A 21025-nucleotide genomic window follows, 5' to 3' on the forward strand; every position below is an offset into this window, starting at 1 on the left:
TTTTTAAAGCATCCTTGTTTTATTACAGTAATAAAAAGAAGCTCTCAGAAGAATAATTCTGCAACACTTTGTGGAACATGAAAGCTCTGTGCTATATTTTTTCTTCTATTTAAAGACTGTCTTCATCATAGTCTAAATCAGCTGTCAACTGAGCATCCTTCAATTAGCATCCTTAGTAACTGAGAGCCTCACAACTGAGAGCCCTGTAAGCTCAGTGATGGCCTACCCAGGACTTTTTCTCCCTGCTATTATATAAGGGAATCTCAGCTACTTGTTATTGCTGTTCAGCCTGTTTCTGAACTATATTATCTTCAGCTTTTATTTTACTGGTCCTATCTTTGCCTCTGTCTTTTCTAGAAATGATCTGTATTGTCAACGTCTGCACCATATTTTATAAACTAGGTTAGTTCTTATCTTCACCCCTGTTCCTGACTTTGGTTTTGGTCATGCTGATCCTGATTCCTCTTTCTTAACAGCTTTCTTAGCTTTGCTTTTGTAATACCTGCTTCTAGCTATGGACTCTACATTTCCATGTCATTTCTGCTCTTGAAACAAGGTTTTGCTTGCCTTGCCTTCAAACTTTCTGTATGTGCATATTTATGCTTTCCCACCTTAGCCAGACCTCTCTTGACTTTTTCAGTTTCCTGCTTTACTCTTTCTTTTTTTTTTTTTAAATTTTTCTGATCAGGCCACAGTTTACTCCACTTCTCCACTCTGTCCTAAATCCAGTACCCCACTGGTGAGGTAAGTTGAACAAATTTGAGTGGTAAAGAACTGTTCAAAAGCATATGTGAACACATATTATCTGGATATTCTTCAGATCTTCTTTAGAGGCCTTCTGCATTCACAGGAACAAACCCATAAACATTCTCATTATTTTTTGTACAGTTTTTTCCTGGCTTCTCAGGATCATCTGTGGTTTGGTGAAAAAAACAAAGACTACCTTTGCAGTCCTAGTATCACTGAGGAAATTAATGAAAATGTGTAGATTAATATCTACACATGAGATATGAACAGATGCAGACTGTTATTTTTCATATTGAATTGTAATGCAATGACCTTCATGATTTTTCTCTAAAAAATTAATTAAAAAAAAAGGTGCTTGTGGTGGGGTGAAAGCTGCAACTGCACTGTTCTTTCAGTATTCCTTAGATACACAGAAATACAACTGAATAGCCACAATATTTAAGCTGAGATTTGTGGTGATGTCCTTTTCAGGAAACTGAAACAGCTTTTAGATTTCTACATAAGAGCTTTTGTGTAGGTGATGAACTGGAATAAATCACTTCTGTTTAATCAAGATTGTCTAAGACATTTTCACTCCTGTACTAGAAAGTTTTGGATATATGTATTGCAAAATTAATTAATCCTGCTCACCCTGAAAAAATACTGGAACAAATCCAGGAATTCCCCTTATCTTAAAAAAACAAAAATAAACAACAACAACAACAAACTTACCATCCTAAACATTGCCTCAAATTAAGAAAACCCTGCGATAGAAATTAAGCTGTTTCTGAATGAGTTCAGAATACAGATAAGTGAATGTCTTCCTCTGAAGATGCTTTCTTCTTTCTTCTTGCCAGATACAATTATCAAGATAACACTATCTTGATAACTGGTAACTTGCCTATTACAGCTAGTGTAAAGGACATGAAAAGCTGTTTCTTTAAGTGTCTGATGTCAAGATGATTTCCACAGTGATTTACTCAACATACAGTAAATAAAGGATGCTCTTGTCAAGTTAAAATAGGTATTTGAATCTTAGTAATGCAATTGTTGCTATGTAGCTCCCACTTATAGTCACCATTAGGAAAGTAAATCAAGTAAAACGGTAGTGTGCCTTTACACTAGAGTTCTCATTCATATGACCTCTTTGAGAAAACAAAGGACTAACTCCTGAAAGAAAAATGAAATAAAATAAAATAACACAGAAGACAGTAGAGGAGTCTTGCTAGAAAACAGTCTGAATATAACCCTGCATTATTTCATCCAAACAAGGAAACAGGAAACTTACAGAGGACAAAATGTTAAATGAGAAACACAGAGCTTTGATAGAGATTGCTTATGCCATGTTTACAAACGTAAATGATAAAAATGAGTAGTTAAGAATGGTTAAGGCCTCCACAAAGAGAAAACAGAAAGTATTATTTTTTAATACTTCCATCCATGGCAAACATGGTTAGTCATTTTTAAGAAAATTTAGATGTATGGTTTAATTCATGACATTTTTATTTTTTTACTAGATGAGAAGTAAATTCCCTTGGGTACATTTTAGTAGAGGGTTTTTTTGGATAGCTTTGTGCTGTGTTGGGATCAGGTCATAAGATGGTTGTATCAGCAGCAGAATCCCTTGACTTGAGCCCCCGTTGTTTAGAAACAGCATTTGAAAATTAAGATTATACATGCAGTTTCCACTTTTATAACTCTGCAGACCATTAATAAAATACCTGAATATGAATGGTGAAAACCTTCACATTTAGAACATAAAAAAACAAACTGGAAAGTCACAAAAAAAAGCAAGACGTCAGTTTGGTGCTTATTTCAGTTTGGAAACACTTAGTCATTGTGAGGGTTTGAAGTGTAATTATTTCCTATAAAAATGAAAGTTTTTATAGAAAGAAGAGAAGAGTACATACAGGATAAATTAAATAGGCCACTATATTTGCTTTTCATATAGTATTCTTCTTCAAACATGATGTGGAAAAGTACCTGTTTATAATAATGTAGAACATAAGTTTTCAATCAAACAAGTCGTAACACTTCAATTGCTTCAAACTTAGTCCCTTCTGCTTATTTCCATAAAAACTACATCAGATAGAGTACAATAAAACTATTTGATAGCGAGAATTCACAATTACAGAATACCATTTTTCAACATAGTCACTCCTGTTAGCTGTGCGTTTTTGCTAATGATGAGCTAAAGCCTGCATGCCGTGCTAATTAAAATCTGTGCGAGTGGAGATGACCCATTGTCACTGTCATCACTGCTGAAATGCACCACCCACAGTCTCACTGAGCACAGATGCACTGTTTGGACTCTATCAACATTCAGAAAGTGTCAAAGAATGTCAATGGGTACCATTTGTTTCACAAAGAGGAGTTTAGTGATACACCTTTGCTTTACTCATACTTCCATGTCAGACACCGTTATGTCAGACTGCCCCTCTGATGCCATATGTCACACAGCAACAACATGGAATGGAATATTGGTGGTAAGGTTCAGCCTCATATCATGTTCATATCATGAACGTCTGCCTGAGATTGTGGGCCTACATAATAATACAGGAGGCAGTACTTCTAGAGGAGTCTTCGCAGTTGTCATAGGATAGCTTTTATAGGTAATTATGAAATTAATTCATGAAGTAATCTGCATTATCATATTATCATCATAGTATCATAGTCTTGTGTGGGTTGGAAGGGACCTTAGAGATCATCGAGTCCAACCCCCGGGATTCGAGCCTCCTGTGTAGCAGAGCAGCACTTCTACCACTTGCGCCACAGGGGATTCAAACCGGGGCCCCGGTGTTGCAACATGGCATTCCTACCACTGTGCCACCTTATTTACTGGACTCTACAAAGTAAAGGCTCTTGAGGTCAGGTTGAATAATTGTTGTGCTAATGAATAACTCTAGGTCAGAAAGCAATAGAGGTCAAGCAAAAATTAAGTATAAGAAAACCATGTAAATATAAGATACTACTGTGTGTATAAATTGGTAGACAATCTATTGTAGATTGTCTATTCTGAGAATGGCAACTAGTTATAAAATTTTGACTTTTCAGAATTTTGAAGAAGTTCTTTTGTGAAATTAAAGGCTTGGGAGCTCTGAAGAAAAACGTGAAAATGGACAGATCGAGTCATAGGCACTGTGTTTACAAAATCAACTAACAGTACAGTGCAGAATAGAAATGTCTTAAGAAAGTCTGAAAAATAAGAGTTAAACCATTCACATTAACAGATCCATATTTACCTTAACAAAGATTGGTATAGGTAACACCTGGTATGCTTGTTAACAGTATTTTAAAAAGTACTCTTAACTCTGCCTTTTAAGTTTGGAGTCCATTTTTGTTGTTGCTAAGTCTACAGTTTAATTAAAGGCCCAAATTACTGATGGAAATTTCTGTGGGTTTTATTTAGTAACTACATGTTCAAGCTCTTGTCTTTGAACTGAATTCAGTTGTTCCTGTTTGCTGGACAACAAATCCAGTTAAGATGTTGAATTATGCTTAAAAGAAGCTGCTTTTCCAGTATCAAAAGAGGCATGCTCTGTGACTGACCCTCAATCTGAAAAATGCTGTTTCTCCAGCATGGCATTTAACTTGTTTACAAACTGTAATACAAAAGCTAATGCTTGAATAAGACTGAAAGGGATGATTTAGTAACTAATCACCCTGAGAACCTGGATTTCCTGATCAACAGGAGCAGCGTAAGTTGCAGATCTGCCAGAGGCATTTGAAAAGGAATGAGGAATTCTGATGGGTATTAGAATTCTGTGCAAATCCAGAATTTCCAATACAGTAGCTGTATTTCATGTAACTGGGGCTTATACTTTTGATGTGGAAATAATCAGTGTGTTCTGGTCTGTATTGCCATTAAATCTCTCCTTCATTTTCTTTGTTTCTTTATATTTAAGTGCTTTTAAAAAGCATTTTCTTTTTTTTCAGTTTATTTCTTTTTTCCTTTTTGTTCTTTTTTATTTATTTATTTTTTTTATTTTTTTTGGTTTTTCTTTAAGAAAGTGATAGCATAATTTCAGGCAAAATTTTAACAGCAGGAATGCTTGGATCTAAACAAGTCATTATTGATTACTTTTTCCCCACTGCTTCCTTGTGGCCAGGTTTTAACAGCAGGAATTGCTGGAACCAGCTGCAGTCATTATTGATCAGTTTTTTGCAACTGCTTCCTTGTATTTGCTAAGCTTCTCGGAAATGATATCTGTCCTCTTGTATATGTATTTTTTGGTCAGCTCCTAGAAAAGGAGGGGGAAAAAGGTTTCTACTGAAAGTGCAGGTCAAACGGATATTTTACGTGTTATTTGTATTTCCCTAACTTGCTGTGAGGTCCAGCCTTATGTAATCAGTCTGTTTATAGAACTGTGAATTGCAGCACTAGGACTGGGCCCAAATGTCCATTTTAAAAAAAGTTTCAGGCATGGTAATTAATGTTCTAGCAAACAGTTAAAATCTTGGTTCATTTTATATACTGTTTTGCTTCTCTCTAAGTCAGTACATCACTGTAAAAACTTCAAGATCTAGGTTTTTATTATTATTATTTTATTACAGCCTTAAATTGCAGATTGGCTCATTCTGCTTTTATTCTAAATTTAAATAACCAGGATCCATTAGCACAACTCATATGTGGGGAAAATATTGCCAGTTTTACTCAGTTATTGTGAACAAAGTCTGTCTGCAGCTTAGTGGCTGCCCTCCAGGGTACAGGCTGCATCAAATGCTGTTGAGTTTTACAACAGAGGAAACAGAGTTTTACAACCTGGAAAGCCAGGCCCAGAGAGTGGTGATGAACAAAGCTAACTCCAGCTGGCTATTGTGTTCAGTATTTTTATTGATGACCTCAATGAGGAGATTGAGTGCACTCTTGGTAAATCTGCAGATGACACCAAGCTGGGAGGAACTGTCAGTCTTTCAGGGAGTAGGAAGGCCCCACAGAGGTATCTGGACAGGCTGGATAGCTGGGCTGAGGCCAGTGGGATGAAGTTCAAGAAGACAAGTGCAGGGTCCAGCATATAGGCCACAACAATTCCAAGCAACATTCCAAGCTTGGGACAGAGTGGCTGGAAGAAATTGACCTGAGGGAGTTGCTTTACACTCGGCTGAACATGAACCAGTAGTGTGCCCGTTCTAAAACATTCAGTTTTGTATCAGAATTAGTGTTGCCAGCAGGAGCAGTAAATTGGTTGTCATTCTCTATTCAGCACTGTTGAGGCCTTGAATACTCTGTTCAGTTTTGGGCCTCTCACTACAAGAAAGACATTGAGGCCCTGGAGTGTGTCCAGAGAAGGGCAACAAGGTCAGAGGTCTGGAGCACAAGTCTTGTGAGGAGTGGCTGAAGGAACAGCAGAGCTGAGGCTCAGAAGAGATCTTTTTTTTTAATTGCTCTCTACAGTGACCTGAAAGGATGAGATGGGAATTGGACTCTTCTCCCATGAAACTAGCAATAGGACTAGAGGGAATGACCTCAAGTTGCCCAAGGGGAGGTTTGGGTTGGATATTAGGAAAAACATTTACTCAGAAAGAGTCAGGCATTGGTACAGGCTGCCTGGGGAGGCTGTACTAAGAGACATGGTTTAGTGGGAAAATGGTAGTGGTAGGTGGATGGTTGGACTGGATGATCTTGGAAGTCTTTTCCAACCTTAGTGATTCTATGATTCAATCATATTAAATCATCAGAATTCAGACAATCTTTTTTTCCTCCCAGTATATTTTAGGATATGCCTGGAAAGAACTCTTCTCTGGGACAAATTCCTCATTTTCATCTCTTTTTGTTCAAGTCTCCTCTTTTGCTGTCACTCCTTCATGTCTGTCTCAGTGGCATTTTGTCAGCTGATGGATGATGATTCAATTATGCTTGCACAAAAAGAAACATGTCCCACAGCTTAATCAAATCAGGGTAGAAATAATTCTTATCTTTTATCTAAGATCAAACTATAGTTGGTTGAGAGTCTGATAATGCAATTTCCAGTTAACATGCTGGTCAGTGTTATATTCAATGAAAAGATTTCTGGGGCTACTTTTTAGGTTCCAGCAGCCAAAGGCAGAGATTGCATGCAGAGAAAATACTCATCCACCCCAGCTGACGTCCTCTCCACTGAAAGAGGCCTGGAGAGGTACAGCTAAGGAAACTGAATGATGTTAACACTGCTTGGTACTTAACAGATATCCTATCGAGGGACAGCTGGATTTTGAAATTAAATAAGTCTAATTTGCTAATAGAATAGATTCCTTTGATTGGATATTTTTTATGTTTAACTCTGTATTTTATCTTTTCAGTGCAGAATATATGAATCTGGAATAACTATAGACCAGTATGTTTGCTTTATCTATTCCTACTCCTAAGAATCATATAATGAATCATAGCTTAACTCTTCTGTAAAATGATTTTGCTCTGAATTTATGTTTGGTGAAATGTAAATATATATGGGAGCAATTGTGATTAGATATATTTTTTTTCTCATCATGACCTTATGAGGGAAGTCAGAATTCTGGGAGCATAGGCAAGATTTTACAGGGTCACAATTTTACTATCATTATCCTTGATATAAAGATACAGTACTTATAAAAGGTTTACCAAATATATGGTATATTTGCATATGAATACTATATGCAATTATGGAATAGAGCTGGAGAAGAATATCATGGTTCCCAGGAAGCTGCATCTTTGTTTTTATTAATGTTTAAATTATAGAAGAAATAGAACCATGTGTAAATTACAGCAGAGTTCTTGTTACCAAACATCTTCTACACAGTTGGTGCTTCACTGCAGGCAGAAATGCCCTTTGAAAATTATTAGACTGTTCTTGGACTACATATAATCCCAATGTCTGGTTCTGTAATAGTTACTGCTTTAATTTAGTTCTGATTGTAATACTTGCTACAGTTTTCACAGCTGGTCATTTTTCTGCTTCTGTTGTACTGTAATTTCCTATCCCTTTTCGATGCAATACAACAGAATAACTAATTACTGCAAAAATACCTGTAGTTTGAAAATCTCAGCTGAAGCACTAATTATAGTACAACATGTGTGGTCTAAATCTTACTGTTAGAAATTATTTATAACTAGGGTTGTATTTCATTAAAATATCTGCAAAAAGATCTTTTCAAATAACTGAAGGCAATCAGTTCACCTGGTGATACATATAAGAATTCTAGAATGTTTCTGGAGGAAAGGTGCATTTACGTCAGGCTTTTTTACCTTAAAGCATCCAAATCTTTTTGTACGCACTTTTTTGGTAATTGATTTCAGAACTGATACAACTGTCCATTTTACGATGAGCACAAATGTGTTTGGATCGAATATATCCCCATAAATATCTTTAGTATCTTTACATGTTTCTATTTCGCTAAAATCAGAATCCATCTTGGTGACCACTCTTGTCAGAGAAGACGGTGAGACCAGGTTCCTCTTAAAAGTTTGAGTTTGAAATTACAAAGAGTTCATTAGAATTGCTAAATATGGTTATACATATGCTAAACACAACTCTCAACCAGTCTGAGCTAAAAAAGAAAAGAGATTGGGGCCAAATTACAAAGCAATTTAGCTGAAATCTACTGTAATTATTCCACTTTGTGTCAGAACTCCCCATGACATTTTTAACATCTACTTACAGCTCTCTCTTTATAATTTACTGTTTTACACTGGAACAACATAAAGTTCATGGTTGGCTGATGTGTGTTGCATTATGTCAGCTTGTGAGATGTTTTCAGGATAAACATTTCTTTGTCAGAGTGACCTGTGCTCCTCTGAGTTATATTTCTTTCATCAAATACAAGGACAAAAAACTCACCATACCAAATTATATAGTAGATTACATTCTTGTTTCTTTTTAGCATCTTTAACCTTTTTTTTTTTTTTTTCTTGATGAGATTCTCACAGTTCTTCTGCTTTATCTGAGAAGTGCATCTTGGTTTGATGGCACTTATCTTTCTTTGTGACTTCAGTACAATTTAAAGATTCCCCAAATTAACAGACAAATCCTATGTAGGGATTGATAAAACTAGCAGCATATTAGTGACTGATATCTTTGTGTTAATTTTCCCACAACTAATATGAAGTAATTTCAAGGCAGGTAATAGCAGATTTTCTGGAGTTCCGTAAAAGCTGATAAATAAAGATCTACTTTGAAAGAGCTAAAGAAGATAATTAGTATAAAAGGTTTAGGGACACCTTCCTGGTCTTCTGTGTATCACCTTTGTTTCAAAAGCTGTCTGGACAGAGTGGTGGACTCCCATTCTGTAAAAAGCCCTTTCAGTTCCTGATGGCTGACATTACCTGTCCTGTGCTATCTGTCCTTTGTCCATCTTTCCTTTTAACACAATGACTTTAGACAGGCTCAGCTGACTGTGTGGAAGACACCAGGAGAACTCACCTGGCACATGACATTAATGATTCTGGCTAGCTGACCACACTGTGTAATACCACTGCAGAAGTAAATTACTAATTACAAGTATCTGAACAAAGAGAAAGAAAAAGTGAAAGCAGGAAATGCTGGAAATGATGGGAAACTCAACAATCTGACTTACAGCCACATATTAAGGAAGTTTGGTGGTGACAGATTTTTGGAGTGCAAAGGACCTGAATGGAAGAAAGGAGAGTTTGATGAAGGCTGTCCTGTAAACACAGATCTTTTTTTAACACAGCCCTAAAATCATTAAGTATCTTCCTAATATATTATATACCAAGACTTACCAGAATTAATTCAGGTAACTTTGATGTTTGCCCTAAAAGAAAATGATTCTCTGAAAGTCACTGATGCTCCTTCTATATCTCAGCATCCTGACACAGACATTGAATGAGATGATACAGAATTTACCCAGAGAGTTCACTTCACAAGGAAACTTCAAAAAATATCTCAATGGGATTGAATTTGAACCATGCCTGAACTTTTGCAAAAATAGCACATTTGCAATCTTTTGCCTAAAATGGGTAGAATGTGACTTGTTCTGTGATACAAAATGTATTTTTTTTAAACTGAAATTTAAAATAATCTTGTGTAAAAAGCTCGAATTAATAGTAATATAGTAATTCTGCAGACCATCTGTGAACCTAATATTCTGCACAGAAAAAAAAATAAAATTATTTTAATCTTAGAAAAGTTTGAAAGTTCATTAATATTTAATAAGAACATTCCTGTAGACTTAAACACATGGATTTATCACAGGGAAAAGCAGAGGTGAAGAGACAATTTCTGCCAAGTGTGCTTAGTTTGTGGCTTATGAATGTCCTTTGAACTACTAATGCAAACTTCTATCTGAATGAGTTGCAAAACTCTGCTCCTAAAAAAAAACCTGCCAGAACAAAAATCTGTTAAGCTTGATGTTGCCATGAGGATAGAATTATGTTCATAGCTCTTAATAGCTGAGGTACCGTTTGCTAATCAGTCGATGAGGATTTGCATAATCTTATAACATGATGATGGCGTTGTGCAAATTTGTGCAGCGCAATGAGCTGCTGACATAGAGTTATGATCAAAATGGCTGGCCAAAATTCTCTGTATCCATGGAGTTCACCCTCATCCTGACTAATAAGGGCAAGTTAGTTAACTGTGAGTATTGAATACTAATAGAGAAAACTGTCTTCAAGGTGCAGAATAGGATATAATGACAAAGGAGAGTTTAATCTGAAGGCTTTTTGCTCATATTTTGTGAATTATACAAAGATAAGTATCTTATGTGAATTATATTAGATAAGTATCTAATCAAAGTATAGAAGTGGGAAGAGGCAGAAGGTAGTGTCATTCCAGTATATGTAGGTGATAGTCTGCTTGTGTCTTAACAGCCAGCTTAGTTTCTGAATGTATATCTTAGACCACTGTTTTTTACCTTCACTGAAAGGCAAACACCTTTCAAAAATGATGAGAAACCAGGCAAGATATAAAAGCTTTGGCACAACAGTAAAATAAATAAAGAAATAACAACATATTTGTCTCAGGTCAGGCACACAACCATTTTTCGGCCACCAGTTGCTTTGTGGGTTGAAGAGCCAGTTTTCAAACAGTCAGACTGTAAATATCAAATAGCAGTCACCAAAGCAGAGATTAGGACTATTTATTGTCTCCATCTGTGCATGAAACAGCTCTGCCTCTTAGATAGCAATTACGCATAACTCGTGTGTCATTAGGACTGAGTCTGCTGCAAACCTTCCTTATGCCACTGTATGTACTATGGACACTGGCTAACTTCATAGTTGCCAAGTACACTCCTGGATGATAAGGAGACTTGCTGGCAAGTCTGAAAATATCCAACAGTGTGCTTACGTGTCAAATTTCTAAGATTTCTGTTTTTTGAAACATTATTATTGATAAAGCTTGTGTGTTCCTTTCATTCAAAAGCAGATTGCTCTGACCCCTTCAAGCTTCCCAGAAATCAGTGCTAGATGTTAGTGTTCCTGGATTAGCTTGTTAATTCAGCTGTTGTTCTTGTACAGTCACAGATTCCACGAGCAGAGGCTTTAAAAAGCAAATATGAGAAGACTAGGAATATCGTTTTCCTTCCACAGTGATAATAGCTGCCTGTAGAACAAAGATTATTATCAAAGCTTTGCTGGTCTTTTTTTAATATATAACATTTTATTTCAGCATGGTTCTCCATGGTCTTAATTTTTATTTTTATTTTAAGTATGAGGAAATTTCTACAGCCTGACTTACAAGTAATTAAATGTTACGCTAAAAATATGAAAGTATTCAACCGATCTTTCCCTAGATACAGTTACAGGCTAGATTGATATTTGCCTTGTAATTTTATTCAGAAAAAAATACTTGCATTATTATATGAGTAGCAAATTAGAGTATTTTGTTGATTCTTGATTTCCACCATATGTTTTTGGGGCTAAATTTTAAGTTTGGCTCTGCAACCCTCTCCTTAAAATATAAGAAAATATATTCTAAAACTAAAACCTGAGCCTTCCTAGAAAGAAAAGTGCTTTGTAGTCCATAACATGAAGCTTGTTTAAAGTACAAAGGGGTACTTGAATCAAATTAATCTCTTTTATTTTTTGAAGAAAATGCTGGGACTCACTGATTTCCCAGTGGTAAGGAAATACAGAAACATGCTACTAATATGGCAGGGAGACTCAAAATGTGACTCCAGAACAAATGGCAGCTGTGCTGAGCTACAAACAAGGCAGTGGTTCTTTTGTAAGCTATGTGTTTTAGGAAGGGGTGGTAGCTGGAATGCAGAGAATAGATTTTTTTCTGTGGAACTTAAAAATAAAGAAAAAAATAAAATAAGGAACAGGAAAGAAGGAAAATAGGAAATCTGAACAGATAGGGACTTCAGGCACAGTTACCAGCTGCAGAGATGTTGTGAGAGAAAGCAAATCTAACAGAGTTCTTACAACTGCGGCTTGGGTTTTCTGGGAGCCAAGCCATTCCTTTAGAAGAAATTCTGCCACACCTTCCACCACCAGGAGAAACTCCCTGTAGCCCTTTTGCTGTGTACATTTGGGATATTGCCTCTTTCCTCAGCTCTGGATCCAGTTATTTCCAGCTGGCACTGCCATGCTTCCATAGCCTTCCTATATGATGAATGACCTGCCAACTCTGATTTTAGGGTGAGTTATAGGGACTAGCATACAGATCTATGTATGTGTACAGGCAGACCAAATAGCTGTTTTTTTAAATTCCAAATAGTTTTGTTTGTTGGTTTGTTTGATTGTGGGTTGTTTTGGGCCTTTTTGTTGTTGTTTTGTTTTGTTTTTTAATATATACATATTTAGATAGATACAAACATACACACGTATTTATATAAAAGCAGAATTCCAGAGAAACCAAGGCCATTAGAAGTCTGGAAGGAGACAGATACACAATCAAGAGTTGAATTGGCAGTACACAGTGCTATATTTTCTTTGCATACTTTAGCTAAATAAACAGGTTTGAAACATTTTCCATTCGTATCAGTAAGTGTTCATATATGCCCTTCTCCATGTCCAATGGTTACTTTTGGAAGTGCTGTTTCCCGGAAAGTGATTGTTCCTAGAACAGTTGCTCATTTTACTGTAATACTTCTCCTCTCTTTTCTCATTCTTTGTGCCCAGTTCAGTTATTTCTCTACTGTAGACCTGCAGCTACATTTCCTGGGTGGCTGGCAGCAGGCTTCGGATGGGTTTGCATCTGTCCATACCCAGAGGAAGATGATTTTTTCAGAGTCTGTCCCTCTCTGAAAAATGTACATACTGATTTTGTGTTTGTCATATTTCCCATTTTATACTTTATTCTTTGTGCTCATAGAGATCCCTGAGGAAAGATCAGAGATGTATCTTTTGAGCTGCACAGAAAAGAGCCAGTTTAGATTTTCATTCACTTACTGCCTCAAGTCCTTTCATGTAAAAACATAAGAAAAGAGGGAAACATACTGTCTCTTTGATGGAATATATAAATAACCACTGGGAAGCAACAGCAGGAAAGAAACATGAAACTCATAAAGCATCTGCAGTTCTTGATCGCCCTGCCAGTTTTCTTTAAGTTCACAGAAAATATTGACCTGTAAAGTGAGAATTCACCCAATTCACATTTCTAATTTTATCTTCCTGTTTGCCTCTCTTCAAATGCTGCTGATGTGCACCAGAGATATAGATGCTGTTGAAGAACTCTCCCAGTTTTTCCAATATTCTGGCATAATCATAGAATCATAGAAAGGCCTGGATTGAAAAGGACCATAATGATCATCTAGTTTCAAGCCCCCTGCTATGTACAGGGTCACCAACCACCAGACCAGGCTTCTCAGAGCTGCATCTAGCCTGGCCTTTATTGCCTTCATGGATGGGGCATCCACAGTCTCTCTGGGCAACCTGTTCCAGTGTGTCACCACCCTCTGAAAAATTTCCTCCAAATGTCTACCCTAAACCTCTCCTGTCTCAGTTTAAGACTATTCCCCCTTGTCCTATCACTATCAACCCTTGTAAACAGCCATTCCCATTCCTGTTAATATGCTTCCATCAAGTACTGGAAAGTCACAATGAGGTCTCCCCAGAGCCTTCTCTTCTCCAAAATAAATAAGCCTCGTTCCCTTTCCTCATAGGAGAGGTGCTCCAGCCCACTGATCATCTTAGTGGCCTTCCTCTGGAACTGCTCTAAGAGCTACATTTCCTTCCTGTGCTGGGGGCCCCAGGCCTGGACACAGTACTACAGATGAGGCTGCACAAGATCTGAACAGAGGAGGACAATCACATCCCTCTCCCTGTTGGCCACCCCTATTTTAATGCAGACCAGGGCATGGTTGGCCTTCCAGGCTGCAGGCGCATGCTGCTGGCTTATGTCCAGTTTCTTGTCCAGCAGGACCCCCAAGTACTTCCCTGCAGGGCTGCTCTCAAAGAGATCTTCCTCCAGTTTGTATAAATACCTGCGATTACTCTGATGTATGTAAAACTTACAATGTGGGAAAGTGAATCTAAAATGACACTTGTACACACAATACAGTGCTGAAATACAGAGGCATAGAGTCACTCTAGTGTGCTGTAAAATCAGGTTGTATTTTCCAGACTGAATTCCATAATGACAAACTCATTAAAATTTCTTGCTGCCAAATGCTGTTTGCTTTTACCTTCAGAACTGTCTGCATTAATAATGAGTAGCTCCACTTGGAAGTTATTTACATAAACTATTCTTCATGTCAGCAGTGCAGTGCTAGTCAAGGGATAGAGTGCACACACTCAGCAAATTAATTCAGAAAGGGACAGATTTAATGCATTGCCCAATATCATTGGTATAATTGAGGTATATATTCTAATGTGGCACACATTCTGGATGACATCTGCCTTAGCAGGCCTTGGCAGTAAGGGGGATTTACTTCTGCTAAGTTAGTTCTGCTAACTCTATATTGGAAGCCTAAATGGTCACTATTTTCAAAATATTTATAAAAAAACAAGGTTTCTGTGTTTTGTGTTTTGATACTTTCTAGCCCCATAAATGCTTATCTTCATGTGCAGAACAGGTTATTTCTTCTGTGCCTGCTAGGCTGCTGTCTCTATGTGTTTCTGCTTGCTCAGAGGAGTATTACATTATAGCTCTCCACACCTTTGCAACCCATTGCTGTCAGCAGCAAGTGCATTTTCCATACTCTAAAGCTTCCAACATTATGACAGTTAGATAGTAGTAATAAGTATCTGTAGGAAATTTACCAGTTATTCAAGACTAGCTTCCAGGAACAAACACATGACAAAAACCTTGTAAATGAAGTTACCGTAAAAATGACTGATGTATGTTCCCCCTTAAGCTTTATTATATTGTCAGATTCACAGTTTTAATTCCAGTTATCAGCCAAGGTAATCTAGAATTATCTTGCTCCCGATGCTGTTTGATACATATATGGGAGAGGACAGGCAGCCAAATATGTTCCAAATTGGTATCTTCACCATGAGCCAGAAACAGCTATTTTGTCCACAGCCTATACCTCCGCCAGTCCTCCTTTGCTGCCTACAGAGACATATGTCTTTACTTATGGAAGATCTTTGCTGATTACTTTGTCTGTCTGCTGGTTATTTTGGCAGGGGAGTTAGGGTTTTGGGGGGGGGGGGTTGTAAATGCTGTCTATGTTAACAAATGGAGATTGTGAAGAGCTGCCTTCAAGAAACAGCCATGATCATGTCAAAAGCTTGTAGGTAAAAAAATTAAGGATCAGACCAATATAGAGCATCTGGTAGTCAGGGTCTACTTTTTTTTTTTTTTTTTTTTTTTTTTTTTTTTTTTTTTTTTTTTTAATGAAAAGTGACATTTTTCCTGCTAATAATATTTTTACTTGAAATTTCAGTGGTAATTTTCCTCTTATTTACAGAGCCTGATCTACTGAGAGAGAACTGACCTCTGTGTATTAGAATGTATACAGGCATAGTGGAGTAACACCAGAATATTTGTAGCAGTACAGATATCCTCCCTCTGGACCTCACCTGGAGAAGTGTCAGCCAGCTCAGAACATAAGCAGGAGAAGTTTAAGCCTGTCTGATGTTTCCTGGGCAGGCAGAGCCATGTGGCTTCTTAGTGTCTAACTTCTCTTTTAGCCTCAGAGCACTGAAACTGCATCAAGGAAGTAGCAACCATAAACCAGAATGTACTGAATACATGCATTTTAGCCATGTCCTTGTTTGGTTTCAGCAACTGTCTTATTATATTTGTTATTCAGTAAGTGGTTTCTGCTATATGTAGAATCATCTTTTTTACTTTGTTGGATTACAGAATGCACAACATGTACATAAAGAATGCCTGATTATTTTTCAGTACAACTGACACAAGGAACACAAGAAACCCTTTCAGAAAACAGTCCAAATAAAACATCATTTACCTCAAGTTATATCTCTTTTTCAGCAGGAAGACAAATAAAATAAATCTGTTCATATTTTAAACTAATTCTTATCCACCCACAATATCTGAAGTAATGGAATTATGATTCAAAGTCTGCTAAAAAAAAAAAAAAAAAAAAAGATATCCAGCTGATCTATTAGAGTGTTAGAGGGCAGCGCTGAAATGTTGTATATGGTTCATCAAAAGCTTCTAATGTTCATAGATAAAAACATTAATTAGGTTTGTTGGAACAGGATATAGTTACGCTCTTCCTGTAATTTAGCTATTGCTATTGTCTCACAGTCTCAGTACAGACTCGATACAGGTAGCTACGCTGGACACTGCATGTAAATGCAGTAACAAATACTCCGTAATGGAAATAAGTAAAGCAGGAAGTAGGAGAAAGAAAAACTTTTATTCCTTACTTTGCAGAGATACAGAGAATGAGGGAAAAAACTGGTCTGTAGTAAGGGACTTGTAGCCGTCTTTCATTTGCCAGATGTCATTCTTATTTTAGAAGGACAATATTTCAGCCTATATCTCTGTTTGTGCTAAAGTTGGCATGAACTCTGGTATTTTAAAATCATACGAACAACACAGCTGAACACTGGCTTTTAGCCAGGATATCCACAGACTTGATTCAAGAACCATACTCATCTTACAGTGAAAATCTTAGGGCTGCGGATTTGCCACAGCTCTTTCTTCAGAGCATGAGACCTTACCCTATCAAAATGGGAGACTCTGAGGCAGGAGCAGGACACAAGGTTCTCATTCAAAATACATTGCACAATATAAAGCAACGAATAGCTTCTGTTATAAGCCATTGTTTCACCATTGTCCCTGTGTTGCAGAATGGATATGTTCCTCTTATGATGATCCAGAGCAGAATATTCCTTTTTGTTGTTATTCTCATTTTTTCTCTCCTTTCAGTTAATTTTATGAATAGGATTGCAGAGTTGTACAATGACCACTGCTAGCTTTCTTCCTTATTAAAAAATAGAAACAAAAACAATTTGTCAATTTACCTGCAGTATGTAAAAAAAAGTTTTTTCATTACTGTTTCAGGACACAGCAGGTCAGGAGAGATACAGAACAATTACCACGGCTTACTATCGAGGCGCAATGGGTTTCATTTTAATGTATGACATCACAAATGAAGAATCCTTCAATGCTGTGCAGGATTGGTGAGTAAAACTTGGAAATTATATTAGCCATCAGAGGTAATGTGTGATATCACTTAACTCTTGCGGTATTATCTTGGAAAATTTATTTCCAGTTATAGTGCCTATGTCCAAAGGCAGGATTTTTGATTTTTTGGAGTGACAACAAATACTTTAAAATGCTTTGCATATGATTCATAGCAACCATTGTACTTTGTGTGATGTGAGTGAATGTGGACTGTTCCACTAAAATGAGCAACTTGATGAGTGGCTTCTAACTTACCAGAAAGCATTACTGTATCTCAGTGAAAGAAATGGAATGCTATGAGTGGGGCTGTCTTTTAATATTTTTATGTTGCTTTTAACCTTAATGGGTTAGATGACTCATTCATGTGGCTCAAGTGTAAAAAAAATTGGAGAAAGCTTTCATCAGAGCTATAGAACTTAAAATGGATGGCTATATTATCACATATTTTGTGAATGTCAAAATGTTTCCATAACAGTGTGTCATTTTAACCAGACCTGGACAAATGAGGATCCAAAAAAAATGTAAGGTTTTTGAAGAACAGCTGACCCAAAAGGAAAGCTAGAATTAGTCTCAGCTGTGTCATATCCTTCAAGAGGTATTTTCATACCTACAAGCCTTCTAGCAATACCCTGGGTGATATGTCTAGCATTTGTCATATGTGCTCTGTCTTGCATTTTGTCCCCATGGGATAATTGTGTTTGAGGGCAGATTTCATTCAGAGTTTGTGTGATTTGTTCAGTATATTTCTTCTTAGCGTTTTTTGTTAAGATTTGTACTACTGTGTATTTTTTTTTTTTTCCACAGCAGACCAGTTCACAAAAACATTTTACACTTGAAGTAAAAGGCAGTGATGTTGTGATGGCAGTTTGTAATGAGTATGGTTGGCCACCCTTAGTTCTGGACAATAAATGTTTTTCTCTCTTTCAGGCTTTTTAGCTTGTTGAGGCAGAAAAAGCCACTAAACCCATGGAGCACATTTCATCTCCACACGTGGAGATTTTCTCAGACTGTGTATGCTAAAGCTGTACATTCGACACTTGGAAAATGAGAGCTGGGAGGCTTAGCTTGATTTTGCTCTGCAAGAAATAGGATCTTGTGTTGCCTAACTGGTCTCAGGACTAGTGATGTAGTCAGTCATCCAGGGAGAAGGACAGCTCCAGAATGTGTCCCCCTTCTTCACACAGCTCCACACTGAACTGCCCTTATGAAAGATAAATCTCTATTTTCTAGAGAAACAGCACGCTTTCATGTTTAGTACAGACTGGATGACTAGCTTTTGGACAAAAGAGTTTATCTGAGTGAAGTGCTCCAGTGCTAGCATTGGAGATGGATTTTTATACTGCAATTTGTTATGACAAGGGGACGTTCTGAGTCTTTTGTACCAGTTGGCAGTATCATACTGAAGGCTTGCTGTTCAGAGTTGCAAGTACTGCTCTATTCAACAGCATGGGACAGAATCTCCTACCTATACAGAAGCAATTGAAAGCTTTATTTGAAGGTTCTGCTCTGAAAGCTTAGGGAAAACAAGATAAAGGATTATACCTCCTCAACCACTGAGCCTGCGGTTGTGGCAACCAGCTTGCTGGGCCTGACAACTGAAGATTTTCCTTAAGGAAAGGAAGGGTCTGCTGCCCTTTGTTCATAGGCTGCTTCCATTCAAGCCCTGGGTTAACTGGGTGACAGTGGCTGTGAGAGGCCAGCTGTAATCTACAAATCTCATTGCTCCAATCTGTGGGCAAGCCAGATGGCATGCCGTGTATTGTCTAGTCTATTCTGATACAAAGATTTATTTATAGCAACAGTAAATATGACTACTTATTATTAATTTTTCACCAGCTGTTTGTTTTCCAACCTCTTAGATCTAATATCATTGCCATTTCTTCTCCCCTGGTGAAGAACAGCTAGGCTTCATAACAATTAAAACAAAAATCTCTGTTAAATTGAAATAAACATTATATTTAAAACCTATGGATCTTTTAGGTCTGCTAAGTTCAATCTCCCACACTTTTTATCTAGAAGATTTACAAACAGTTGTAGAAACTTGGGGATGGGGGACTGCATGATTATATGCCTAGAGCTACTGAGTAGTTGTCTGCATGATGAAAGGAATGACAGACAGGCAGTCCTGCCTCAATTGTCAGGATGAGACACAGATTTGCTTTTATTTTCATTTTTAATTTCATGAGCCCAGTTGCTGCCTTGCTGTTCTTTCACTTTGTTTTTTCTTCCTCTCTCAGGGTTGATAATTGATTTTCATTAATTAGCCCATGCCCTAAAACTGTAGCTTGCATCTGAATTGGAAAGAATTTTTAAAGACCTCACAATTACCAATGGTGCTTGAGACCAGATATGTGTGTGTGTGTGTGTGTGTCTGTGCCCTTGTGAAAAATATAGAGGCAAAAAAGAAGCAGCAGATTTTAAGCCCCTCTGGAACTTAAAATGCTTTTCCCTGTGATAGAACTGTCTCTGATGGCAGTGATGGCATTTCATGTATGTGCACAATGGGCCAAATTCAAGCTCAAAGACCATCAGCTTCAAAGCTTCATCTAGAAACTACATTACAATCAGTACAATAAATCTACAGGTACCTTTTACATCTGGATAAAGAAGGCCAGTTTAAAATGTGTGCAGAGATCATTCTCTAAAAGCATTTCATACAAAGCTGTTGAATGTATTGAAAAGCATTTTTTTTCAGTCTGACATCTGGCTAACATCTCTCATTTACAACAGCAGATGGATTGTTGTATTTCCAAGTATGCCATGCCTAGGTCAGAGTGACTTTGCTCAGCTGTGAGAGGAGCTATACCTAATTTGACCACTAACATTTTACATACAAAAGTCAGTGTCTGTATTTTTGTCTAGATCTGTTAGCACCAAGATATGCAACATAGCAGCACCACAGGCAAGCATTTGTCCACGGCTCTGTGGGACTGAGAAATCATTATGTCTTAAAGATTGGCTAAAGGACTTGAAAGTCTAATAAATTTCAAACATTTGATACTTCAGGATATATTCATATTCTACATTCACTAGGTAAAACTGAAAAACTAAAGACTACAAATAATAGTAACGACAAAAACTGTAACATGAGTAAGTATTTTTTACATATATCCAAAAACATTTGGCTTAAGAAATCTTGAGTTGCCCTCTTTAGGTAGTTTTTATGCATGTGAACCCAGCGACTTATTGCTTATAACCCTTTTCTCTGTAGAGAGAGCTAATTCAGGTTTAATCTGTGTAAGGACTCAAGTGTTTCTCTGATTTATTTTAGGGAGTGTTGCTAATCTTCTAGCTAGTTTTTCTGAAGAAGAATCAGTCACCTACTTTCATCTCTACTGTGCATTCTGCTAGTATTCTTCTCTAAACTTATTTTTATAATTTTTAATTTTAAACTTTTTATTTATTTATTTATTTATTTATTTATTTATTTATTTATTATTATATTTTATATATTTATAAATATATTTATTTTATTTTATTTATTTATTTATTTATTATATAAAGCAATATTTTTAATTTTAAACTTTGAATTCTTTAGACAGAACTAAAATGAAATGGGAACAGTAAAGTTACAGAGGCAAAAATAATTTTCAGTTCTAGACTAAAGAAGGAATTTGGATTTGAATTTTGTTACTAAAAAGATTTTTGTTACCTTCTTTTTGTGAAATATTTAGAGTGGTTCATGTATCAAGACTAAAGAAAGGCGTTGTCCTTGCATAAAGTTTTCCATCACGGAGAAGTATCAGAATGTAATGATATACAGTATTGAAATTTCAAAATAACATTGTAGGTCTAGGCAAAATGGGGATAGAGAATATGTCTTCTTCAGATAT

The 21025-nt window shown here is 36.8% G+C and overlaps 1 protein-coding gene across 1 annotated transcript in view; it reads left to right on the top strand.

The window, feature by feature from the left end:
- The window catches only part of RAB3C (RAB3C, member RAS oncogene family), a 125081-nt gene that overhangs the window by 36067 nt on the left and 67989 nt on the right, over positions 1-21025 (top strand). Inside the window, exon 3 of the mRNA XM_015848775.2 lies at positions 17070-17188. Within this exon, the coding sequence (XP_015704261.1) occupies positions 17070-17188 (119 nt within the window). The remainder of the gene's footprint in view (positions 1-17069; positions 17189-21025) is intronic.

This window comes from Coturnix japonica, chromosome Z (assembly GCF_001577835.2).
Source record: "Coturnix japonica isolate 7356 chromosome Z, Coturnix japonica 2.1, whole genome shotgun sequence".
Classification (NCBI taxonomy): Eukaryota; Metazoa; Chordata; class Aves; order Galliformes; family Phasianidae; genus Coturnix; species Coturnix japonica.